This window comes from Pseudoliparis swirei, chromosome 21 (assembly GCF_029220125.1).
Source record: "Pseudoliparis swirei isolate HS2019 ecotype Mariana Trench chromosome 21, NWPU_hadal_v1, whole genome shotgun sequence".
Classification (NCBI taxonomy): domain Eukaryota; kingdom Metazoa; phylum Chordata; class Actinopteri; order Perciformes; family Liparidae; genus Pseudoliparis; species Pseudoliparis swirei.
Genome location: NC_079408.1, coordinates 828,264 through 850,523, shown reverse-complemented (window position 1 = coordinate 850,523; position 22,260 = coordinate 828,264). Strand labels below are relative to the sequence as shown.

General features: G+C 37.8%; 1 protein-coding gene across 1 annotated transcript in view; it reads right to left on the bottom strand.

Moving 5' to 3' along the window:
- The window catches only part of LOC130212190 (FH2 domain-containing protein 1-like), a 35,318-nt gene extending 13,706 nt beyond the window's left edge, over positions 1 to 21,612 (bottom strand). Inside the window, exons 1-6 of the mRNA XM_056443331.1 lie at positions 21,164 to 21,612; positions 20,578 to 20,733; positions 20,351 to 20,412; positions 15,959 to 16,061; positions 15,638 to 15,723; positions 1,193 to 1,293 (exon numbers count right to left, since the gene is read on the bottom strand). Coding sequence (XP_056299306.1) covers positions 1,193 to 1,293; positions 15,638 to 15,723; positions 15,959 to 16,061; positions 20,351 to 20,412; positions 20,578 to 20,733; positions 21,164 to 21,451 — 796 coding nt within the window. The 5' untranslated portion in view covers positions 21,452 to 21,612. The remainder of the gene's footprint in view (positions 1 to 1,192; positions 1,294 to 15,637; positions 15,724 to 15,958; positions 16,062 to 20,350; positions 20,413 to 20,577; positions 20,734 to 21,163) is intronic.
- Between the last annotated feature and the right edge of the window lie 648 nt (positions 21,613 to 22,260).

Genomic DNA, 22,260 nt, shown 5'->3' with positions numbered 1-22,260 from the left:
GGCTTATAGCTGCGGGGACGTTAGGATGCACTGAGCACCTCTCTCTCTCTCTCTCCTTATGGACGCTTAGGATACACTGGGCTCCTCTCTCCTCTCTCCTTATGGACGTTTAGGATACACTGAGCTCCTCTCTCCTCTCCTCTCTCCTTATGGACGCTTAGGATACACTGAGCTCCTCTCTCCTCTCTCCTTATGGACGTTTAGGATACACTGAGCTCCTCTCCTCTCTCCTTATGGACGCTTAGGATACACTGAGCTCCTCTCTCCTCTCTCCTCTCTCCTTATGGACGCTTAGGATACACTGAGCTCCTCTCTCCTCTCTCCTTATGGACGTTTAGGATGCACTGAGCTCCTCTCCTCTCTCCTTAAGGACGCTTAGGATACACTGAGCTCCTCTCTCCTCTCTCCTTAAGGACGTTTAGGATGCACTGAGCTCCTCTCTCCTCTCCTCTCTCCTTCGGGACGCTTAGGAGACACTGAGCTCCTCTCTCCTCTCCTCTCTCCTTATGGACGCTTAGGATACACTGAGCTCCTCTCTCCTCTCCTCTCTCCTTATGGACGCTTAGGATACACTGAGCTCCTCTCTCCTCTCCTCTCTCCTTATGGACGTTTAGGATGCACTGAGCTCCTCTCTCCTCTTTTCTCTCCTTAAGGATGAATGTTCATCTCTCCATCTCACGTGACTAACTCTTTCTCCCCGGAGTCCTTTTGACTTCACGTCTCATGGGGTCATCGGACCCTATGATGGGATGTCTATGTGTACAGATTGTGCAGCACTCTGAGACAAATTTGTAATTTGTGAAATTGGGCTATACAAATAAACTGAATTGAATTGTGTGTCTGTTGTGCGTGTGTGTTGTGTGTGTTGTGTGTGTGTTGTGTGTATTGTGTATATTAATATTGTGTATTGTGTATATTATTATGTGTTATTATAGTGTGTGTGTGTGTATGTGTGTGTGTTGTGTGTGTATGTATTATGTTATATATTATTATATATATTATATTAATATTATTAATAATATTATATTTATTATTATTATTATATATATTATTATTATTATGTGTATTATTATTATTGTGTAATATTATTATGTGTGTGTGTTGTGCGTGTTGTGTGTGTGTGTGTTGTGCGTGTTGTGTTGTGTGTGTGTTGTGCGTGTTGTGTTGTGTGTGTGTTGTGCGTCTCCAGTACCTCTGGTGGCGGCCTGTAGGACCCCCAGGTCTCGCTCCATGACGGCGCTCGCTGTGGGGAACTCCTCCTCCAGCAGCAGAGACTCGATGCGCAGAGAGAAACTGCAGATTAAAGTATTATTATTATACAACGTTCACTCATTATTATGAGACAACGTTCACTCATTATTATTAGACAACGTTCACTCATTACTATGAGACAACGTTCACTCATTACTATGAGACAACGTTCACTCATTATTATTAGACAACGTTCACTCATTACTATGAGACAACGTTCACTCATTATTATGAGACAACGTTCACTCATTATTATGAGACAACGTTCACTCATTATTATGAGACGACGTTCACTCATTATTATGAGACGACGTTCACTCATTACTATGAGACGACGTTCACTCATTATTATGAGACAACGTTCACTCATTATTATGAGACAACGTTCACTCATTATTATGAGACAACGTTCACTCATTACTATGAGACAACGTTCACTCATTATTATGAGACAACGTTCACTCATTATTATGAGACAACGTTCACTCATTACTATGAGACAACGTTCACTCATTATTATGAGACAACGTTCACTCATTATTATGAGACAACGTTCACTCATTATTATGAGACAACGTTCACTCATTACTATGAGACAACGTTCACTCATTATTATGAGACAACGTTCACTCATTATTATGAGACAACGTTCACTCATTATTATGAGACAACGTTCACTCATTATTATGAGACAACGTTCACTCATTACTATGAGACAACGTTCACTCATTATTATGAGACAACGTTCACTCATTATTATGAGACAACGTTCACTCATTATTATGAGACAACGTTCACTCATTATTATGAGACGACGTTCACTCATTATTATGAGACAACGTTCACTCATTATTATGAGACGACGTTCACTCATTATTATGAGACGACGTTCACTCATTACTATGAGACGACGTTCACTCATTACTATGAGACGACGTTCACTCATTACTATGAGACAACGTTCACTCATTATTATGAGACAACGTTCACTCATTATTATGAGACAACGTTCACTCATTACTATGAGACAACGTTCACTCATTATTATGAGACAACGTTCACTCATTATTATGAGACAACGTTCACTCATTATTATGAGACAACGTTCACTCATTATTATGAGACAACGTTCACTCATTACTATGAGACAACGTTCACTCATTATTATGAGACAACGTTCACTCATTACTATGAGACAACGTTCACTCATTATTATGAGACAACGTTCACTCATTACTATGAGACAACGTTCACTCATTATTATGAGACAACGTTCACTCATTATTATGAGACAACGTTCACTCATTACTATGAGACAACGTTCACTCATTATTATGAGACAACGTTCACTCATTATTATGAGACAACGTTCACTCATTATTATGAGACAACGTTCACTCATTACTATGAGACAACGTTCACTCATTATTATGAGACAACGTTCACTCATTACTATGAGACAACGTTCACTCATTATTATGAGACAACGTTCACTCATTATTATGAGACAACGTTCACTCATTACTATGAGACAACGTTCACTCATTATTATGAGACAACGTTCACTCATTACTATGAGACAACGTTCACTCATTACTATGAGACGACGTTCACTCATTACTATGAGACGACGTTCACTCATTATTATGAGACGACGTTCACTCATTATTATGAGACGACGTTCACTCATTATTATGAGACGACGTTCACTCATTATTATGAGACAACGTTCACTCATTATTATGAGACAACGTTCACTCATTATTATGAGACAACGTTCACTCATTACTATGAGACAACGTTCACTCATTATTATGAGACAACGTTCACTCATTATTATGAGACAACGTTCACTCATTATTATGAGACAACGTTCACTCATTATTATGAGACAACGTTCACTCATTATTATGAGACAGCGTTCACTCATTATTATGAGACAACGTTCACTCATTATTATGAGACAACGTTCACTCATTATTATGAGACAACGTTCACTCATTACTATGAGACAACGTTCACTCATTATTATGAGACAACGTTCACTCATTATTATGAGACAACGTTCACTCATTATTATGAGACAACGTTCACTCATTACTATGAGACAACGTTCACTCATTATTATGAGACAACGTTCACTCATTATTATGAGACAACGTTCACTCATTATTATGAGACAACGTTCACTCATTATTATGAGACAACGTTCACTCATTATTATGAGACAACGTTCACTCATTACTATGAGACAACGTTCACTCATTATTATGAGACAACGTTCACTCATTATTATGAGACGACGTTCACTCATTACTATGAGACAACGTTCACTCATTACTATGAGACAACGTTCACTCATTATTATGAGACAACGTTCACTCATTATTATGAGACAACGTTCACTCATTACTATGAGACAACGTTCACTCATTATTATGAGACAACGTTCACTCATTATTATGAGACAACGTTCACTCATTATTATGAGACAACGTTCACTCATTATTATGAGACAACGTTCACTCATTATTATGAGACAACGTTCACTCATTATTATGAGACAACGTTCACTCATTATTATGAGACAACGTTCACTCATTATTATGAGACGACGTTCACTCATTATTATGAGACGACGTTCACTCATTACTATGAGACGACGTTCACTCATTATTATGAGACGACGTTCACTCATTATTATGAGACAACGTTCACTCATTATTATGAGACAACGTTCACTCATTATTATGAGACGACGTTCACTCATTACTATGAGACAACGTTCACTCATTACTATGAGACGACGTTCACTCATTACTATGAGACGACGTTCACTCATTACTATGAGACAACGTTCACTCATTATTATGAGACAACGTTCACTCATTATTATGAGACAACGTTCACTCATTACTATGAGACAACGTTCACTCATTATTATGAGACAACGTTCACTCATTATTATGAGACAACGTTCACTCATTATTATGAGACAACGTTCACTCATTACTATGAGACAACGTTCACTCATTATTATGAGACAACGTTCACTCATTATTATGAGACAACGTTCACTCATTATTATGAGACAACGTTCACTCATTATTATGAGACAACGTTCACTCATTATTATGAGACAACGTTCACTCATTATTATGAGACAACGTTCACTCATTATTATGAGACAACGTTCACTCATTATTATGAGACAACGTTCACTCATTATTATGAGACAACGTTCACTCATTACTATGAGACAACGTTCACTCATTATTATGAGACAACGTTCACTCATTATTATGAGACAACGTTCACTCATTATTATGAGACAACGTTCACTCATTACTATGAGACAACGTTCACTCATTATTATGAGACAACGTTCACTCATTACTATGAGACAACGTTCACTCATTATTATGAGACAACGTTCACTCATTATTATGAGACAACGTTCACTCATTATTATGAGACAACGTTCACTCATTATTATGAGACAACGTTCACTCATTACTATGAGACAACGTTCACTCATTATTATGAGACAACGTTCACTCATTATTATGAGACAACGTTCACTCATTACTATGAGACAACGTTCACTCATTATTATGAGACAACGTTCACTCATTATTATGAGACAACGTTCACTCATTATTATGAGACAACGTTCACTCATTACTATGAGACAACGTTCACTCATTATTATGAGACAACGTTCACTCATTATTATGAGACAACGTTCACTCATTACTATGAGACAGCGTTCACTCATTATTATGAGACAACGTTCACTCATTATTATGAGACAACGTTCACTCATTATTATGAGACAACGTTCACTCATTACTATGAGACAACGTTCACTCATTATTATGAGACAACGTTCACTCATTATTATGAGACAACGTTCACTCATTATTATGAGACAACGTTCACTCATTACTATGAGACAACGTTCACTCATTACTATGAGACGACGTTCACTCATTATTATGAGACGACGTTCACTCATTATTATGAGACAACGTTCACTCATTATTATGAGACAACGTTCACTCATTATTATGAGACAACGTTCACTCATTATTATGAGACAACGTTCACTCATTATTATGAGACAACGTTCACTCATTATTATGAGACAACGTTCACTCATTACTATGAGACAACGTTCACTCATTATTATGAGACAACGTTCACTCATTATTATGAGACAACGTTCACTCATTATTATGAGACAACGTTCACTCATTATTATGAGACAACGTTCACTCATTATTATGAGACAACGTTCACTCATTATTATGAGACAACGTTCACTCATTATTATGAGACGACGTTCACTCATTACTATGAGACAACGTTCACTCATTACTATGAGACAACGTTCACTCATTATTATGAGACAACGTTCACTCATTATTATGAGACAACGTTCACTCATTACTATGAGACAACGTTCACTCATTACTATGAGACAACGTTCACTCATTATTATGAGACAACGTTCACTCATTATTATGAGACAACGTTCACTCATTATTATGAGACAACGTTCACTCATTATTATGAGACAACGTTCACTCATTATTATGAGACAACGTTCACTCATTATTATGAGACAACGTTCACTCATTATTATGAGACAACGTTCACTCATTATTATGAGACAACGTTCACTCATTACTATGAGACAACGTTCACTCATTATTATGAGACAACGTTCACTCATTATTATGAGACAACGTTCACTCATTATTATGAGACAACGTTCACTCATTATTATGAGACAACGTTCACTCATTACTATGAGACAACGTTCACTCATTATTATGAGACAACGTTCACTCATTATTATGAGACGACGTTCACTCATTACTATGAGACGACGTTCACTCATTACTATGAGACAACGTTCACTCATTACTATGAGACAACGTTCACTCATTATTATGAGACAACGTTCACTCATTATTATGAGACAACGTTCACTCATTATTATGAGACAACGTTCACTCATTACTATGAGACAACGTTCACTCATTATTATGAGACAACGTTCACTCATTATTATGAGACGACGTTCACTCATTATTATGAGACAGCGTTCACTCATTATTATGAGACAACGTTCACTCATTACTATGAGACAACGTTCACTCATTATTATGAGACAACGTTCACTCATTATTATGAGACAACGTTCACTCATTACTATGAGACAACGTTCACTCATTATTATGAGACAACGTTCACTCATTATTATGAGACAACGTTCACTCATTATTATGAGACAACGTTCACTCATTATTATGAGACAACGTTCACTCATTATTATGAGACAACGTTCACTCATTATTATGAGACAACGTTCACTCATTATTATGAGACAACGTTCACTCATTATTATGAGACAACGTTCACTCATTATTATGAGACAACGTTCACTCATTACTATGAGACAACGTTCACTCATTATTATGAGACAACGTTCACTCATTATTATGAGACAACGTTCACTCATTATTATGAGACAACGTTCACTCATTATTATGAGACAACGTTCACTCATTATTATGAGACAACGTTCACTCATTACTATGAGACAACGTTCACTCATTATTATGAGACAACGTTCACTCATTATTATGAGACAACGTTCACTCATTATTATGAGACAACGTTCACTCATTATTGTGAGGCGGCGTTCACTCATTATTATGAGACAACGTTCACTCATTATTATGAGACAACGTTCACTCATTATTATGAGACAACGTTCACTCATTATTATGAGACAACGTTCACTCATTATTATGAGACAACGTTCACTCATTATTATGAGACAACGTTCACTCATTATTATGAGACAACGTTCACTCATTACTATGAGACAACGTTCACTCATTATTATGAGACAACGTTCACTCATTATTATGAGACAACGTTCACTCATTATTATGAGACAACGTTCACTCATTATTATGAGACGACGTTCACTCATTACTATGAGACGACGTTCACTCATTATTATGAGACAACGTTCACTCATTATTATGAGACAACGTTCACTCATTATTATGAGACAACGTTCACTCATTATTATGAGACAACGTTCACTCATTATTATGAGACAACGTTCACTCATTATTATGAGACAACGTTCACTCATTATTATGAGACAACGTTCACTCATTACTATGAGACAACGTTCACTCATTATTATGAGACAACGTTCACTCATTATTATGAGACAACGTTCACTCATTATTATGAGACAACGTTCACTCATTATTATGAGACAACGTTCACTCATTATTATGAGACAGCGTTCACTCATTATTATGAGACAACGTTCACTCATTATTATGAGACGACGTTCACTCATTACTATGAGACAACGTTCACTCATTACTATGAGACAACGTTCACTCATTATTATGAGACAACGTTCACTCATTATTATGAGACAACGTTCACTCATTACTATGAGACAACGTTCACTCATTATTATGAGACAACGTTCACTCATTATTATGAGACAACGTTCACTCATTACTATGAGACAACGTTCACTCATTATTATGAGACAACGTTCACTCATTACTATGAGACAACGTTCACTCATTATTATGAGACAACGTTCACTCATTATTATGAGACAACGTTCACTCATTACTATGAGACAACGTTCACTCATTATTATGAGACAACGTTCACTCATTATTATGAGACAACGTTCACTCATTATTATGAGACAACGTTCACTCATTATTATGAGACAACGTTCACTCATTATTATGAGACAACGTTCACTCATTATTATGAGACGACGTTCACTCATTATTATGAGACAACGTTCACTCATTATTATGAGACAACGTTCACTCATTACTATGAGACAACGTTCACTCATTATTATGAGACAACGTTCACTCATTACTATGAGACAACGTTCACTCATTATTATGAGACAACGTTCACTCATTACTATGAGACAACGTTCACTCATTATTATGAGACAACGTTCACTCATTATTATGAGACGACGTTCACTCATTATTATGAGACAACGTTCACTCATTATTATGAGACAACGTTCACTCATTATTATGAGACAACGTTCACTCATTATTATGAGACAACGTTCACTCATTATTATGAGACAACGTTCACTCATTACTATGAGACAACGTTCACTCATTATTATGAGACAACGTTCACTCATTATTATGAGACAACGTTCACTCATTATTATGAGACGACGTTCACTCATTACTATGAGACAACGTTCACTCATTACTATGAGACAACGTTCACTCATTATTATGAGACAACGTTCACTCATTATTATGAGACAACGTTCACTCATTATTATGAGACAACGTTCACTCATTACTATGAGACAACGTTCACTCATTATTATGAGACAACGTTCACTCATTATTATGAGACAACGTTCACTCATTATTATGAGACAACGTTCACTCATTATTATGAGACAACGTTCACTCATTATTATGAGACAACGTTCACTCATTATTATGAGACAACGTTCACTCATTATTATGAGACAACGTTCACTCATTACTATGAGACAACGTTCACTCATTATTATGAGACAACGTTCACTCATTATTATGAGACGACGTTCACTCATTATTATGAGACAACGTTCACTCATTATTATGAGACGACGTTCACTCATTATTATGAGACGACGTTCACTCATTATTATGAGACGACGTTCACTCATTATTATGAGACAACGTTCACTCATTACTATGAGACAACGTTCACTCATTATTATGAGACAACGTTCACTCATTATTATGAGACAACGTTCACTCATTATTATGAGACAACGTTCACTCATTATTATGAGACAACGTTCACTCATTATTATGAGACAACGTTCACTCATTACTATGAGACAACGTTCACTCATTATTATGAGACAACGTTCACTCATTACTATGAGACAACGTTCACTCATTATTATGAGACAACGTTCACTCATTATTATGAGACAACGTTCACTCATTATTATGAGACAACGTTCACTCATTATTATGAGACAACGTTCACTCATTACTATGAGACAACGTTCACTCATTATTATGAGACAACGTTCACTCATTATTATGAGACAACGTTCACTCATTATTATGAGACAACGTTCACTCATTATTATGAGACAACGTTCACTCATTATTATGAGACAACGTTCACTCATTACTATGAGACAACGTTCACTCATTATTATGAGACAACGTTCACTCATTATTATGAGACAACGTTCACTCATTATTATGAGACAACGTTCACTCATTATTATGAGACAACGTTCACTCATTATTATGAGACGACGTTCACTCATTACTATGAGACGACGTTCACTCATTACTATGAGACAACGTTCACTCATTATTATGAGACAACGTTCACTCATTACTATGAGACAACGTTCACTCATTATTATGAGACAACGTTCACTCATTATTATGAGACAACGTTCACTCATTACTATGAGACAACGTTCACTCATTATTATGAGACAACGTTCACTCATTACTATGACGCCGTTCACTCATTATTATGAGACGACGTTCACTCATTATTATGAGACGACGTTCACTCATTATTATGAGACAACGTTCACTCATTATTATGAGACAACGTTCACTCATTACTATGAGACAACGTTCACTCATTATTATGAGACAACGTTCACTCATTATTATGAGACAACGTTCACTCATTATTATGAGACAACGTTCACTCATTATTATGAGACAACGTTCACTCATTATTATGAGACAACGTTCACTCATTATTATGAGACAACGTTCACTCATTATTATGAGACGACGTTCACTCATTATTATGAGACGACGTTCACTCATTATTATGAGACAACGTTCACTCATTATTATGAGACAACGTTCACTCATTATTATGAGACAACGTTCACTCATTATTATGAGACAACGTTCACTCATTACTATGAGACAACGTTCACTCATTATTATGAGACGACGTTCACTCATTATTATGAGACGACGTTCACTCATTATTATGAGACGACGTTCACTCATTACTATGAGACAACGTTCACTCATTATTATGAGACAACGTTCACTCATTACTATGAGACAACGTTCACTCATTATTATGAGACAACGTTCACTCATTATTATGAGACGACGTTCACTCATTATTATGAGACGACGTTCACTCATTATTATGAGACGACGTTCACTCATTATTATGAGACAACGTTCACTCATTATTATGAGACAACGTTCACTCATTATTATGAGACAACGTTCACTCATTATTATGAGACAACGTTCACTCATTATTATGAGACAACGTTCACTCATTACTATGAGACAACGTTCACTCATTATTATGAGACAACGTTCACTCATTATTATGAGACGACGTTCACTCATTATTATGAGACAACGTTCACTCATTACTATGAGACAACGTTCACTCATTATTATGAGACAACGTTCACTCATTACTATGAGACAACGTTCACTCATTATTATGAGACAACGTTCACTCATTATTATGAGACAACGTTCACTCATTATTATGAGACAACGTTCACTCATTATTATGAGACAACGTTCACTCATTATTATGAGACAACGTTCACTCATTATTATGAGACAACGTTCACTCATTACTATGAGACAACGTTCACTCATTATTATGAGACAACGTTCACTCATTACTATGAGACAACGTTCACTCATTATTATGAGACAACGTTCACTCATTATTATGAGACAACGTTCACTCATTACTATGAGACAACGTTCACTCATTATTATGAGACAACGTTCACTCATTATTATGAGACGACGTTCACTCATTATTATGAGACGACGTTCACTCATTATTATGAGACGACGTTCACTCATTATTATGAGACGACGTTCACTCATTATGAGACAACGTTCACTCATTATTATGAGACAACGTTCACTCATTATTATGAGACAACGTTCACTCATTATTATGAGACAACGTTCACTCATTATTATGAGACAACGTTCACTCATTATTATGAGACAACGTTCACTCATTATTATGAGACAACGTTCACTCATTATTATGAGACAACGTTCACTCATTATTATGAGACAACGTTCACTCATTATTATGAGACGACGTTCACTCATTATTATGAGACGACGTTCACTCATTATTATGAGACAACGTTCACTCATTACTATGAGACGACGTTCACTCATTACTATGAGACGACGTTCACTCATTACTATGAGACAACGTTCACTCATTATTATGAGACAACGTTCACTCATTATTATGAGACAACGTTCACTCATTACTATGAGACAACGTTCACTCATTATTATGAGACAACGTTCACTCATTATTATGAGACAACGTTCACTCATTACTATGAGACAACGTTCACTCATTACTATGAGACAACGTTCACTCATTATTATGAGACAACGTTCACTCATTATTATGAGACAACGTTCACTCATTACTATGAGACAACGTTCACTCATTACTATGAGACAACGTTCACTCATTATTATGAGACAACGTTCACTCATTATTATGAGACAACGTTCACTCATTATTATGAGACAACGTTCACTCATTATTATGAGACAACGTTCACTCATTATTATGAGACAACGTTCACTCATTATTATGAGACAACGTTCACTCATTATTATGAGACAACGTTCACTCATTACTATGAGACAACGTTCACTCATTATTATGAGACAACGTTCACTCATTACTATGAGACAACGTTCACTCATTATTATGAGACAACGTTCACTCATTATTATGAGACAACGTTCACTCATTATTATGAGACAACGTTCACTCATTATTATGAGACAACGTTCACTCATTACTATGAGACAACGTTCACTCATTATTATGAGACAACGTTCACTCATTATTATGAGTCAACGTTCACTCATTATTATGAGACAACGTTCACTCATTATTATGAGACAACGTTCACTCATTATTATGAGACAACGTTCACTCATTATTATGAGACAACGTTCACTCATTATTATGAGACAACGTTCACTCATTATTATGAGACAACGTTCACTCATTATTATGAGACAACGTTCACTCATTATTATGAGACAACGTTCACTCATTATTATGAGACAACGTTCACTCATTATTATGAGACAACGTTCACTCATTATTATGAGACAACGTTCACTCATTACTATGAGACAACGTTCACTCATTATTATGAGACAACGTTCACTCATTATTATGAGACAACGTTCACTCATTATTATGAGACAACGTTCACTCATTATTATGAGACAACGTTCACTCATTATTATGAGACAACGTTCACTCATTATTATGAGACAACGTTCACTCATTATTATGAGACAACGTTCACTCATTATTATGAGACAACGTTCACTCATTATTATGAGACAACGTTCACTCATTATTATGAGACAACGTTCACTCATTATTATGAGACAACGTTCACTCATTATTATGAGACAACGTTCACTCATTATTATGAGACAACGTTCACTCATTACTGAGACAACGTTCACTCATTATTATTAGACAACATTCACTCATTATTATTAGACAACATTCACTCATTATTATGAGACAACGTTCACTCATTATTATGAAGGATTACATTTAAAATGTAACTTAATACAAAGAAAAGTCACATCTCGAGGAAGAAGGGTGTCAAAACAAAAGAATCAATAAAACGTGTTTCATTGCGTCTCTAACGTTCCCTGAGCTCTTCATCACCAGCTCTTCATCACCAGCTCTTCATCACGGTCACCATCTGGGGAACAACTCAGAGCGCCGGGTCTTTATCTCTATTCTTTATCTTTATTCTTTATCTCTATTCTTTATCTCTATTCTTTATCTTTATTCTTTATCTCTATTCTTTATCTCTATGCTTTATCTCTATTCTTTATCTCTATTCTTTATCTCTATTCTTTATCTCTATTCTTTATCTTTATTCTTTATCTCTATTCTTTATCTCTATTCTTTATCTCTATTCTTTATCTTTATCTCTATTCTTTATCTCTATTCTTTATCTTTATCTCTATTCTTTATCTTTATCTCTATTCTTTATCTTCATTCTTTATCTCTATTCTCTATCTCTATTCTTTATCTTTATTCTTTATCTCTATTCTTTATCTCTATTCTTTATCTCTATTCTTTATTCTTTATCTCTATTCTCTATCTCTATTCTCTATCTTTATTCTTTATCTCTATTCTTTATCTCTATTCTTTATCTCTATTCTTTATCTCTATTCTTTATCTCTATTCTTTATCTTTATTCTTTATTCTTTATCTCTATTCTCTATCTCTATTCTCTATCTTTATTCTTTATCTCTATTCTTTATCTCTATTCTCTATCTTTATTCTTTATCTCTATTCTTTATCTCTATTCTTTATTCTTTATCTCTATTCTTTATCTCTATTCTCTATCTCTATTCTTTATCTTTATTCTTTATCTCTATTCTTTATCTCTATTCTTTATCTTTATTCTTTATCTCTATTATTTATCTCTATTCTTTATCTCTATTCTCTATCTCTATTCTTTATCTCTATTCTTTATCTCTATTCTTTATCTCTATTCTCTATCTCTATTCTTTATCTCTATTCTTTATTCTTTATCTTTATCTCTATTCTTTATCTCTATTCTTTATTCTTTATCTTTATCTCTATTCTTTATCTCTATTCTTTATCTTTATCTTGATTCTATTTGGAGCCATGAAGGGATTCGACTAAAGAAATCAGTTTCATCCATCCATCCATCCATTATCAATACCGCTTATCCTCATTAGGGTCGCGGGGCGCTGGAGCCGATCCCAGCTGACAGGGCGAAGGCGGGGGACACCCTGGACAGGTCACCTGGACGAGTCACCTGGACAGGTCACCTGGACGGGTCACCTGGACAGGTCACCTGGACGGGTCACCTGGACAGGTCACAGTCCATCTCAGGCTCACATAGAGACAGACAACCAGTCACTCTACATTCACACCTATGGGACATTTAGACATCAGTTAACCTGCTGCATGTCTTTGGACTGTAAGAGGAAGCCGGAGAACCCGGAGGGAACCCACGCTGCCACGGGGAGAACACGCTCCACACAGACGGACCGCCCACACCGGGAATTGAACCCACGGCCCTCTGGCTGTGAGGCGGCAGTGCTAGCCACTACACCACCGTGCAGCGAAAACGAAACAATACATTAGAAAAAATAAATACTGTTAAAAAAATATATATATATATATACAGGACTGTCTCAGAAAATTAGAATATTGTGATAAAGTTCTTTATTTTCTGTAATGCAATTAAAAAAACAAAAATGTCATGCATTCTGGATTCATTACAAATCAACTGAAATATTGCAAGCCTTTTATTCTTTTAATATTGCTGATTATGGCTTACAGCTTAAGAAAACTCTAAAATCCTATCTCATAAAATTTGAATATTTCCTCAGACCAAGTAAAAAAAAAGATTTCTAACAGCAAAACAAAATCAAACATTTGAAAATGTGTTTCCAGGTGTTTCGAGTTAATTAGACGATTCAAGTGATTTGTTTAATACCCTACTAGTATACTTTTTCATGATATTCTAATATTTAGAAATAGGATATTTGAGTTTTCTTAAGCTGTAAGCCAGAATCAGCAATATTAAAAGAATAAAAGGCTTGCAATATTTCAGTTGATTTGTAATGAATCCAGAATGCATGACATTTTTGTTTTTTTAATTGCATTACAGAAAATAAAGAACTTTATCACAATATTCTAATTTTCTGAGACAGTCCTGTATATATAAATAACAATAAAACAACATTTTATTTTTATTGACAAAAATTCACGTAGAAATATTTCCTTCAAAGTAAAACTTGTGTAGTTTGTGGAGGTCAAAGGTCAAAGCTCTTGTTGTGTATTTTGCATTACAGCTCTTAAAGATCCCAGAGGCCCACAAGGTGTCCATGGTATAGAATACCATTGCTTAGAGCTGGACCAGATGGTTTACATTAGGTAGCATGAGATCATGGGAGGGGGGGCTAGAAGCCCGCTCGAAACCATTGCCAGCCCATAAGATGAACGCCTCCTCTTTCCTCTGTCTATATAACCCGTGACAACATGATAAACCATTGAACTTTCTCATCCGGACCCTGAAAGTTTCCAGTCATTCTAGATGTCTGTCTTCGGCACGTACCTTGTAGAATAAACTTTGTGTTCTTATCAAGTACCGTGTCGCTCGAAACTTCTTCTCCATCATCTCAAGGGACATGAAATAACCCACATATTTGGCATCACGATTATACAATACTCTCACCTGGGGAGCTGGATCAACAGGTACACGAAGGAATCGGCCAATGAGAGCTTAGCGATGTCTCCTCGGTACGACCTCAACTTCTTCACCTGAGGACAGGAAACACGTGAAGAAGAAGAACAAGAACAAGAACAAGAAGAACAAGAAGAAGAACAAGAACAAGAAGAACAAGAACAAGAAGAAGAACAAGAACAAGAAGAACAAGAAGAACAAGAACAAGAACAAGAAGAACAAGAAGAAGAACAAGAAGAACAAGAAGAAGAACAAGAAGAAGTCTCTGTGTGTGTGTGTCTGTGTGTGTGTCTGTGTGTGTGTGTGTGTTACCTCCTCGGCCTCTGGCAGCAGCTTCAGCAGCTCTCTCAGAGGCTCCGCCCCGTACGGCGCACTGTTGCCATGGCGAATATCGTCTACTATCGTCTGATTGGGCCTGGAGGAGGAGGGGGAGGAGTCACTACGGTTATTATCAGTAATAACGCATATGGCGTTCAACTAATCTCGAAGAATCCCGCTTAGTTTGGCGAGATAGTCTTAAAACATATAAGAAGGCCCTCCGTAATGCCAGAGCAGCCTATTACTCATCAGTAATAGAAAAAAATAAAAACAACCCCAGGTTTCTCTTCAGCACTGTAGCCAGGCTGACAGAGAGTCACAGCTCTGTGGAGCCGAGCATTCCTATAAACCTTAGTGGTAATGACTTTATGAACTTCTTTAATGAAAAGATTTTAACTATTAGGGACAAGATTAATAATCTCTTGCCCATAACCAGTGCCAATCTGTCCTCAAGTGGAATGGCCTTGAAACCGCTGTATGCCCTGGTGTATATTTGGAGGATTTTCTCCTATCAACCGTGACCAATTATTTTCAACGGTTTCTACTTGAACACGTCTACCTGTCTCTTGGACCCCATCCCGGAGGCTGCTTAAAGACGTTTTGCCTTTAATTGGCGGCTCTCTATTAGATATTATCAATGTGTCTCTGCTAACAGGCCACGTACCACACTCCTTCAAGGTGGCTGTTATTAAACCTCTCCTGAAGAAGCCCACTCTGGATCCAGAGGTATTGGCTAACTACAGACCGATCTCTAACCTCCCTTCCTCTCCAAGATCCTTGAGAAAGTGGTCGCAAATCAGTTGTGCGACTTTCTACATCATAATAGTTTATTTGAGAAATTTCAATCAGGATTTAGAAAACACCACAGCACCGAGACGGCACTGGTGAAAATTACAAATGACCTCTTAATGGCAGCAGATAAAGGACTCCTCTCTGTCCTGGTCTTGTTAGACCTTAGTGCTGCATTCGACACCATTGACCATGACATCCTGTTACAGAGACTGGAGCAGTCGATTGGCATTTCAGGCACGGCACTAATTTGGTTTAAATCCTATTTATCAGATCGATCTCAGTTTGTATTTGTAAACGATGTCGCCTCGATAACCACCAACGTTAGTCACGGAGTTCCACAAGGTTCTGTGCTTGGACCAATTTTATTTACCTTATACATGCTTCCTTTGGGCAATATTATCAGGAAACACTCCATAAACTTTCATTGTTATGCAGATGACACTCAACTATATTTATCGATAAAACCAGAGGAGAGCAACCAACTCTGTAAAATTCAAGCATGTCTTAAAGACATAAAAACATGGATGACCTGCAACTTCTTGATGTTAAACTCAGACAAAACCGAAGTAATTTTAATCGGCCCTGAGCACCTCAGAGATCAATTATCTGGTGATGTGGATTCTGTAGCCATTGCCCTGGCATCCAACACCACTGTAAAGAATCTTGGCGTTATCTTTGATCGGGACTTGTCCTTTAACTCCCACGTAAAGCAAATCTCAAGGACTGCATTCTTTCATCTACGTAATATTTCAAAAATCAGGCACATCTTGTCTCAAAATGATGCAGAAAAATTGGTTCACGCGTTCGTTACTTCGAGACTGGATTACTGCAACTCCTTATTAGCAGGCTGCTCTAATAAATCTCTTAGGTCCCTCCAGTTGATCCAGAATGCTGCAGCTCGTGTTCTCACTAAAACTAAGAAAAGAGATCACATCACTCCTGCACTAGCTGCTCTGCACTGGCTCCCAGTAAAATCAAGAATCACTTTTAAAATTCTTCTCTTAACCTACAAAGCCTTGATTGGTGATGCTCCATCATATCTTAAGGAGCTTGTCGTACCATATTGCCCCACTAGAGAGCTACGCTCACTAAATGCGGGACTACTTGTAGTTCCTAGAGTCTTAAAAAGTAGAATGGGAGCCAGAGCCTTTCGTTATCAAGCTCCTCTTTTATGGAACCAGCTTCCAATTTCAGTCCGGGAGGCAGACACAGTCACCTCGTTTAAGAGTAGACTTAAGACCTTCCTCTTTGACAGAGCTTATAGTTAGGGCTGAATCAGGTTCACCTGGTCCAGCCCCTTGATATGCTGCTATAGGCTTATAGCTGCCGGGACGTTAGGATGCACTGAGTACCTATCTCCTCTTTTTCTCTCCTTAAGGATGAATTTTCATCTCTCAATCACACGTTACTAACTCTGCTTTCTCCCGGAAGTCCTTTTGACTTTCGTCTCATGGGGTCATCGGACCCTATGAGACGGCATAGATCTATCTGCCTGATGGATCGTCTGGGTCGTGGAATTCCTGCTCATGACTACGCCACTGTCCTGTTGAGACTCCGCCCTCCTCTCCTCCCCACCGCCATCTGCCTGATGGATCGTGGAGGTCTCCATCGTGGAATATGCCTACTATGAACTATTCATACACTCTGTCATATTCATTGAATGTATTTTAACTCTAAATCTGTCCTTCTGTACACATTACATCTATTGCATCTGTCCATCCTAGGAGAGGGATCCTCCTCTGTTGCTCTCCTGCAGGTTTCTTCCTTTTTCCCCTGAAGGGTTATTTGGGAGTTTTTCCTGGTCCGATGTGAGGTTTTGGGGCAGGGATGTCTATGTGTACAGATTGTAAAGCACTCCGAGACAAATTTGTAATTTGTGAAATTGGGCTATACAAATAAACTGAATTGAATTGAATTAATAATAAATCGCGGTTATTAAATGTGTGTTTTCTTATATCTTTGTAAAAATAATTATATCTATATATCAAGTTATATAAATATATATACAGTATACATATATACATATATACATATATATATTTGACATATATATGTATAGATATATATACACATATATGTATACACATATATATGTATATATATGTCAAATATACATATATATACATATATATATATTTGACATATATATGTATAGATATATACACATATATGTATACACATATATATGTATATATATGTCAAATATACATATATATACATATATATATATATGTATAGATACATATACACATATATGTATACACATATATATATATACATATATGTATACATATATGTATATTTGACATATATATTTTGAAATAAATATATATATATGTATATATGTGTATATATTTGGGAGCAGGGTGTGTGCCCCTTGACTGAACCACAGCCTCATGTTGTGTGTCTGTTTGTGTGTAAAACAACATGGAGGACACTGTGTGCCTCAATGTCATGAAACACGTAACACCTAAAACACATGTGAGTCTTTGTGGTTGTGTTGTGAGTCTTTGTGGTTGTGTTGTGAGTCTTTGTGGTTGTGTTGTGAGTCTTTGTGGTTGTGTTGTGTGTCTTTGTGGTTGTGTTGTGAGTCTTTGTGGTTGTGTCTTTGTGGTTGTGTTGTGAGTCTTTGTGGTTGTGTTGTGTGTCTTTGTGGTTGTGTTGTGAGTCTTTGTGGTTGTGTCTCTTTGTAGTTGTGAGTCTTTGTCGTTGTGTTGTGTCTCTTTGTAGTTGTGAGTCTTTGTAGTTGTGTGTCTTTGTAGATGTGAGTCTTTGTAGTTGTGAGTCTTTGTCGTTGTGTTGTGTCTCTTTGTAGTTGTGTCTCTTTGTAGTTGTGTGTCTTTGTAGTCCTGTTCTCCTCCAGAGGGTTAGAGCGTCTCCCTCATAACAAGCCGGCGTCACCGCATCTGTTTACCCACAACACCTTGAGACGAGGGCGAGGACGCACAACACGCACCAAGCACACGCACTTCAACACCCCCCCACACACACTCCCCCCCCCACACACACTCCCCCCCCACACACACCCACACACCCCCCCACACACACCCCCACACACACTCTCCCCCACACACTCCCCCCCCTCACACTCCCCCACACCCCCCCCCCCTCCCCCCCCCCACACACTCCCCCACCACACACACACTCCCCCCACACCCACCTCCCCCCACACACACTTCCCCCCCACACCCTCCCCACCTCCCCCCACACCCCCCCACACACCCCCACCCACACCCACACACCCTCCCCACACACCCCACCCCCACACACCTCCCCCCCACACCCCACACCCCCCCACACACTCCCCCCACACACACTCCCCCACACACCCCCCCCACCCCCACACACCCACACACCCCACTCCCCCACACACACACATACCCCGTCTACAGCTTCATGTCTTCCTGTTTGACGGCTTGTCATTAAATATGAGTATTTATTGAGGTGATTGTGCAACAATAGACTCCTCCTCTACTTCACTCAGAGATCGTTTCTGTGTTCCATGACCTTCACCTGGCAGCCAGGTGTATCACATGCTCCTGAACAACAGCTTGCTGAGGTCGACCATGGAGGAGTGGTCCTGTGTCTCTTTACCTCCTGAACTGCTTGAGGAAGATCCCGATGTTCATCCCTCGCTTGGAGTCCAGGATGGAGACCTGGAGGAGGAGGAGGAGGAGGAGGAGGAGGAGGAGGAGGAGGTGAAGAGGAGGAGGAGGTGAAGAGGAGGAGAGGAGGAGGTGAAGAGGAGGAGGAGGAGGAGAGGGACCGAGGTCAGCTTGAGGTCAGAGTGGAAACAGTCACACACACACACACACACACACCTCCTCTTTGGCCTCTTTGAATGAGCTCCTGGGCCCCGCCCCCTTTGAGGGCGGGGCCTTGGCGTTCTGACCAAACAGCTCCTCGATGGTCTGGACGTCGATCTGGTAATGCTGCTGCACACCACCCTGAGTCCACAGGTTGCTCCGCCCCCTCACCTGAGACACACATTACACATGTACATGGAATATATATATATAAATATATATATGTGTATATATAAAAATATATATTTATATATATTTATATATACATACATATATATATATACATACTGTATATAAATTATACATATATATAACATATATACATAATATATATATATATACAAATTACATATATATTATACATATATAAATATATATATATATATATAATATACTGTGCAATAATAGTTATAATAAGTATTATTTCAGTGTTTTTATTGCTTATTTCTAACAATTGTTTTGATGTTGTTTTTGTTTGCGACATCTCTTGTTTGCTGCGGGACTAATGAAGGATTACCTTCTGCCGACGAGCAAGGCAGCGTGACATTTTAAATGCAGTTAAATATCACGCTTTAATAATATAATAAGTACGTGACCTCACCTGATCCTCAGGTATGGTCTTCCAAAAGAAACTCCTCACCCTCCTCTTCTTGGCTCCTCCTCCCGGGTCCCCTGGCATCGAAGGAGGTGGGGGAGGAGGTGGAGGAGGAGGTGGGGGGGGAGGAGGAGGAGGAGGTGGGGGGGGAGGAGGTGGAGGAGGAGGAGGACCTGGTGTCCTCTGGGTGTCTTCATCCTCTGAAGCTCCAGACGGAGGGCGGGCCGGAGGTTCTTCCTGGAGGAAGAAAGCCTCACTCTCATTGGCCGGGGAGACGCTGCCCATCACGTGCATCCCCGCCACCGATTGGACGCGAGCAGAGAGGAGGAGGCGGAGGTCTTCTGGCCGGCGGAGGGGTCACCTTAGTAACGGGCGACCATAGCGGCGACGGTGAAGGCGGCTCATCGCTTTGGGAACATCGGAAATGTCGTGAAAGGGTCAAAGGTCAGGAGACGAGAAGGCTGGAGATAAATGAGAAGAACTGTACGTTAAATACAGAGCAGCTAGGTAGCTTAGCTTAGCATAGAGACTGGAAACAGATGGAAACAGCTAGCGCATAACATTTACCATAACATCAACACTTTGTCATTTCTGCTTTGTGAAAAAAATATATTGAAAACATGTTCGGCAAAATTAACCAAAGTGACACCTCCCCAAAGTCTATATTATTAGTATTATATAAACAGTATTAATATGATGAGTCATACATTAACATTTAAAATATTACTAAATCTATAACATTATTAACAAAACAATAACGTCATACACGAGAATAATGAACATTATTAGGAATATATACAGTATTAACGTTATTAGTATTAATACATTAACACTATACACTAAAATAAGATTATATACTAAAATAATGAACATTATTACTAATTTATAAACAGTATTAACATTATACAAACACATTACCACCAGTAACTATTATCACTAATACATTCATATTCATTAAATAAATGTGTGTAGCTGGAAACATGAAACGTTTTTACATAAATAATGATGTAAACCTTTAAAATAGATAAATATAGTGAAGTAATAAGAACAGTATTTATACTCGTGAAGTACACATTTGAGGTATTTGTATGAAAGCACAGTTC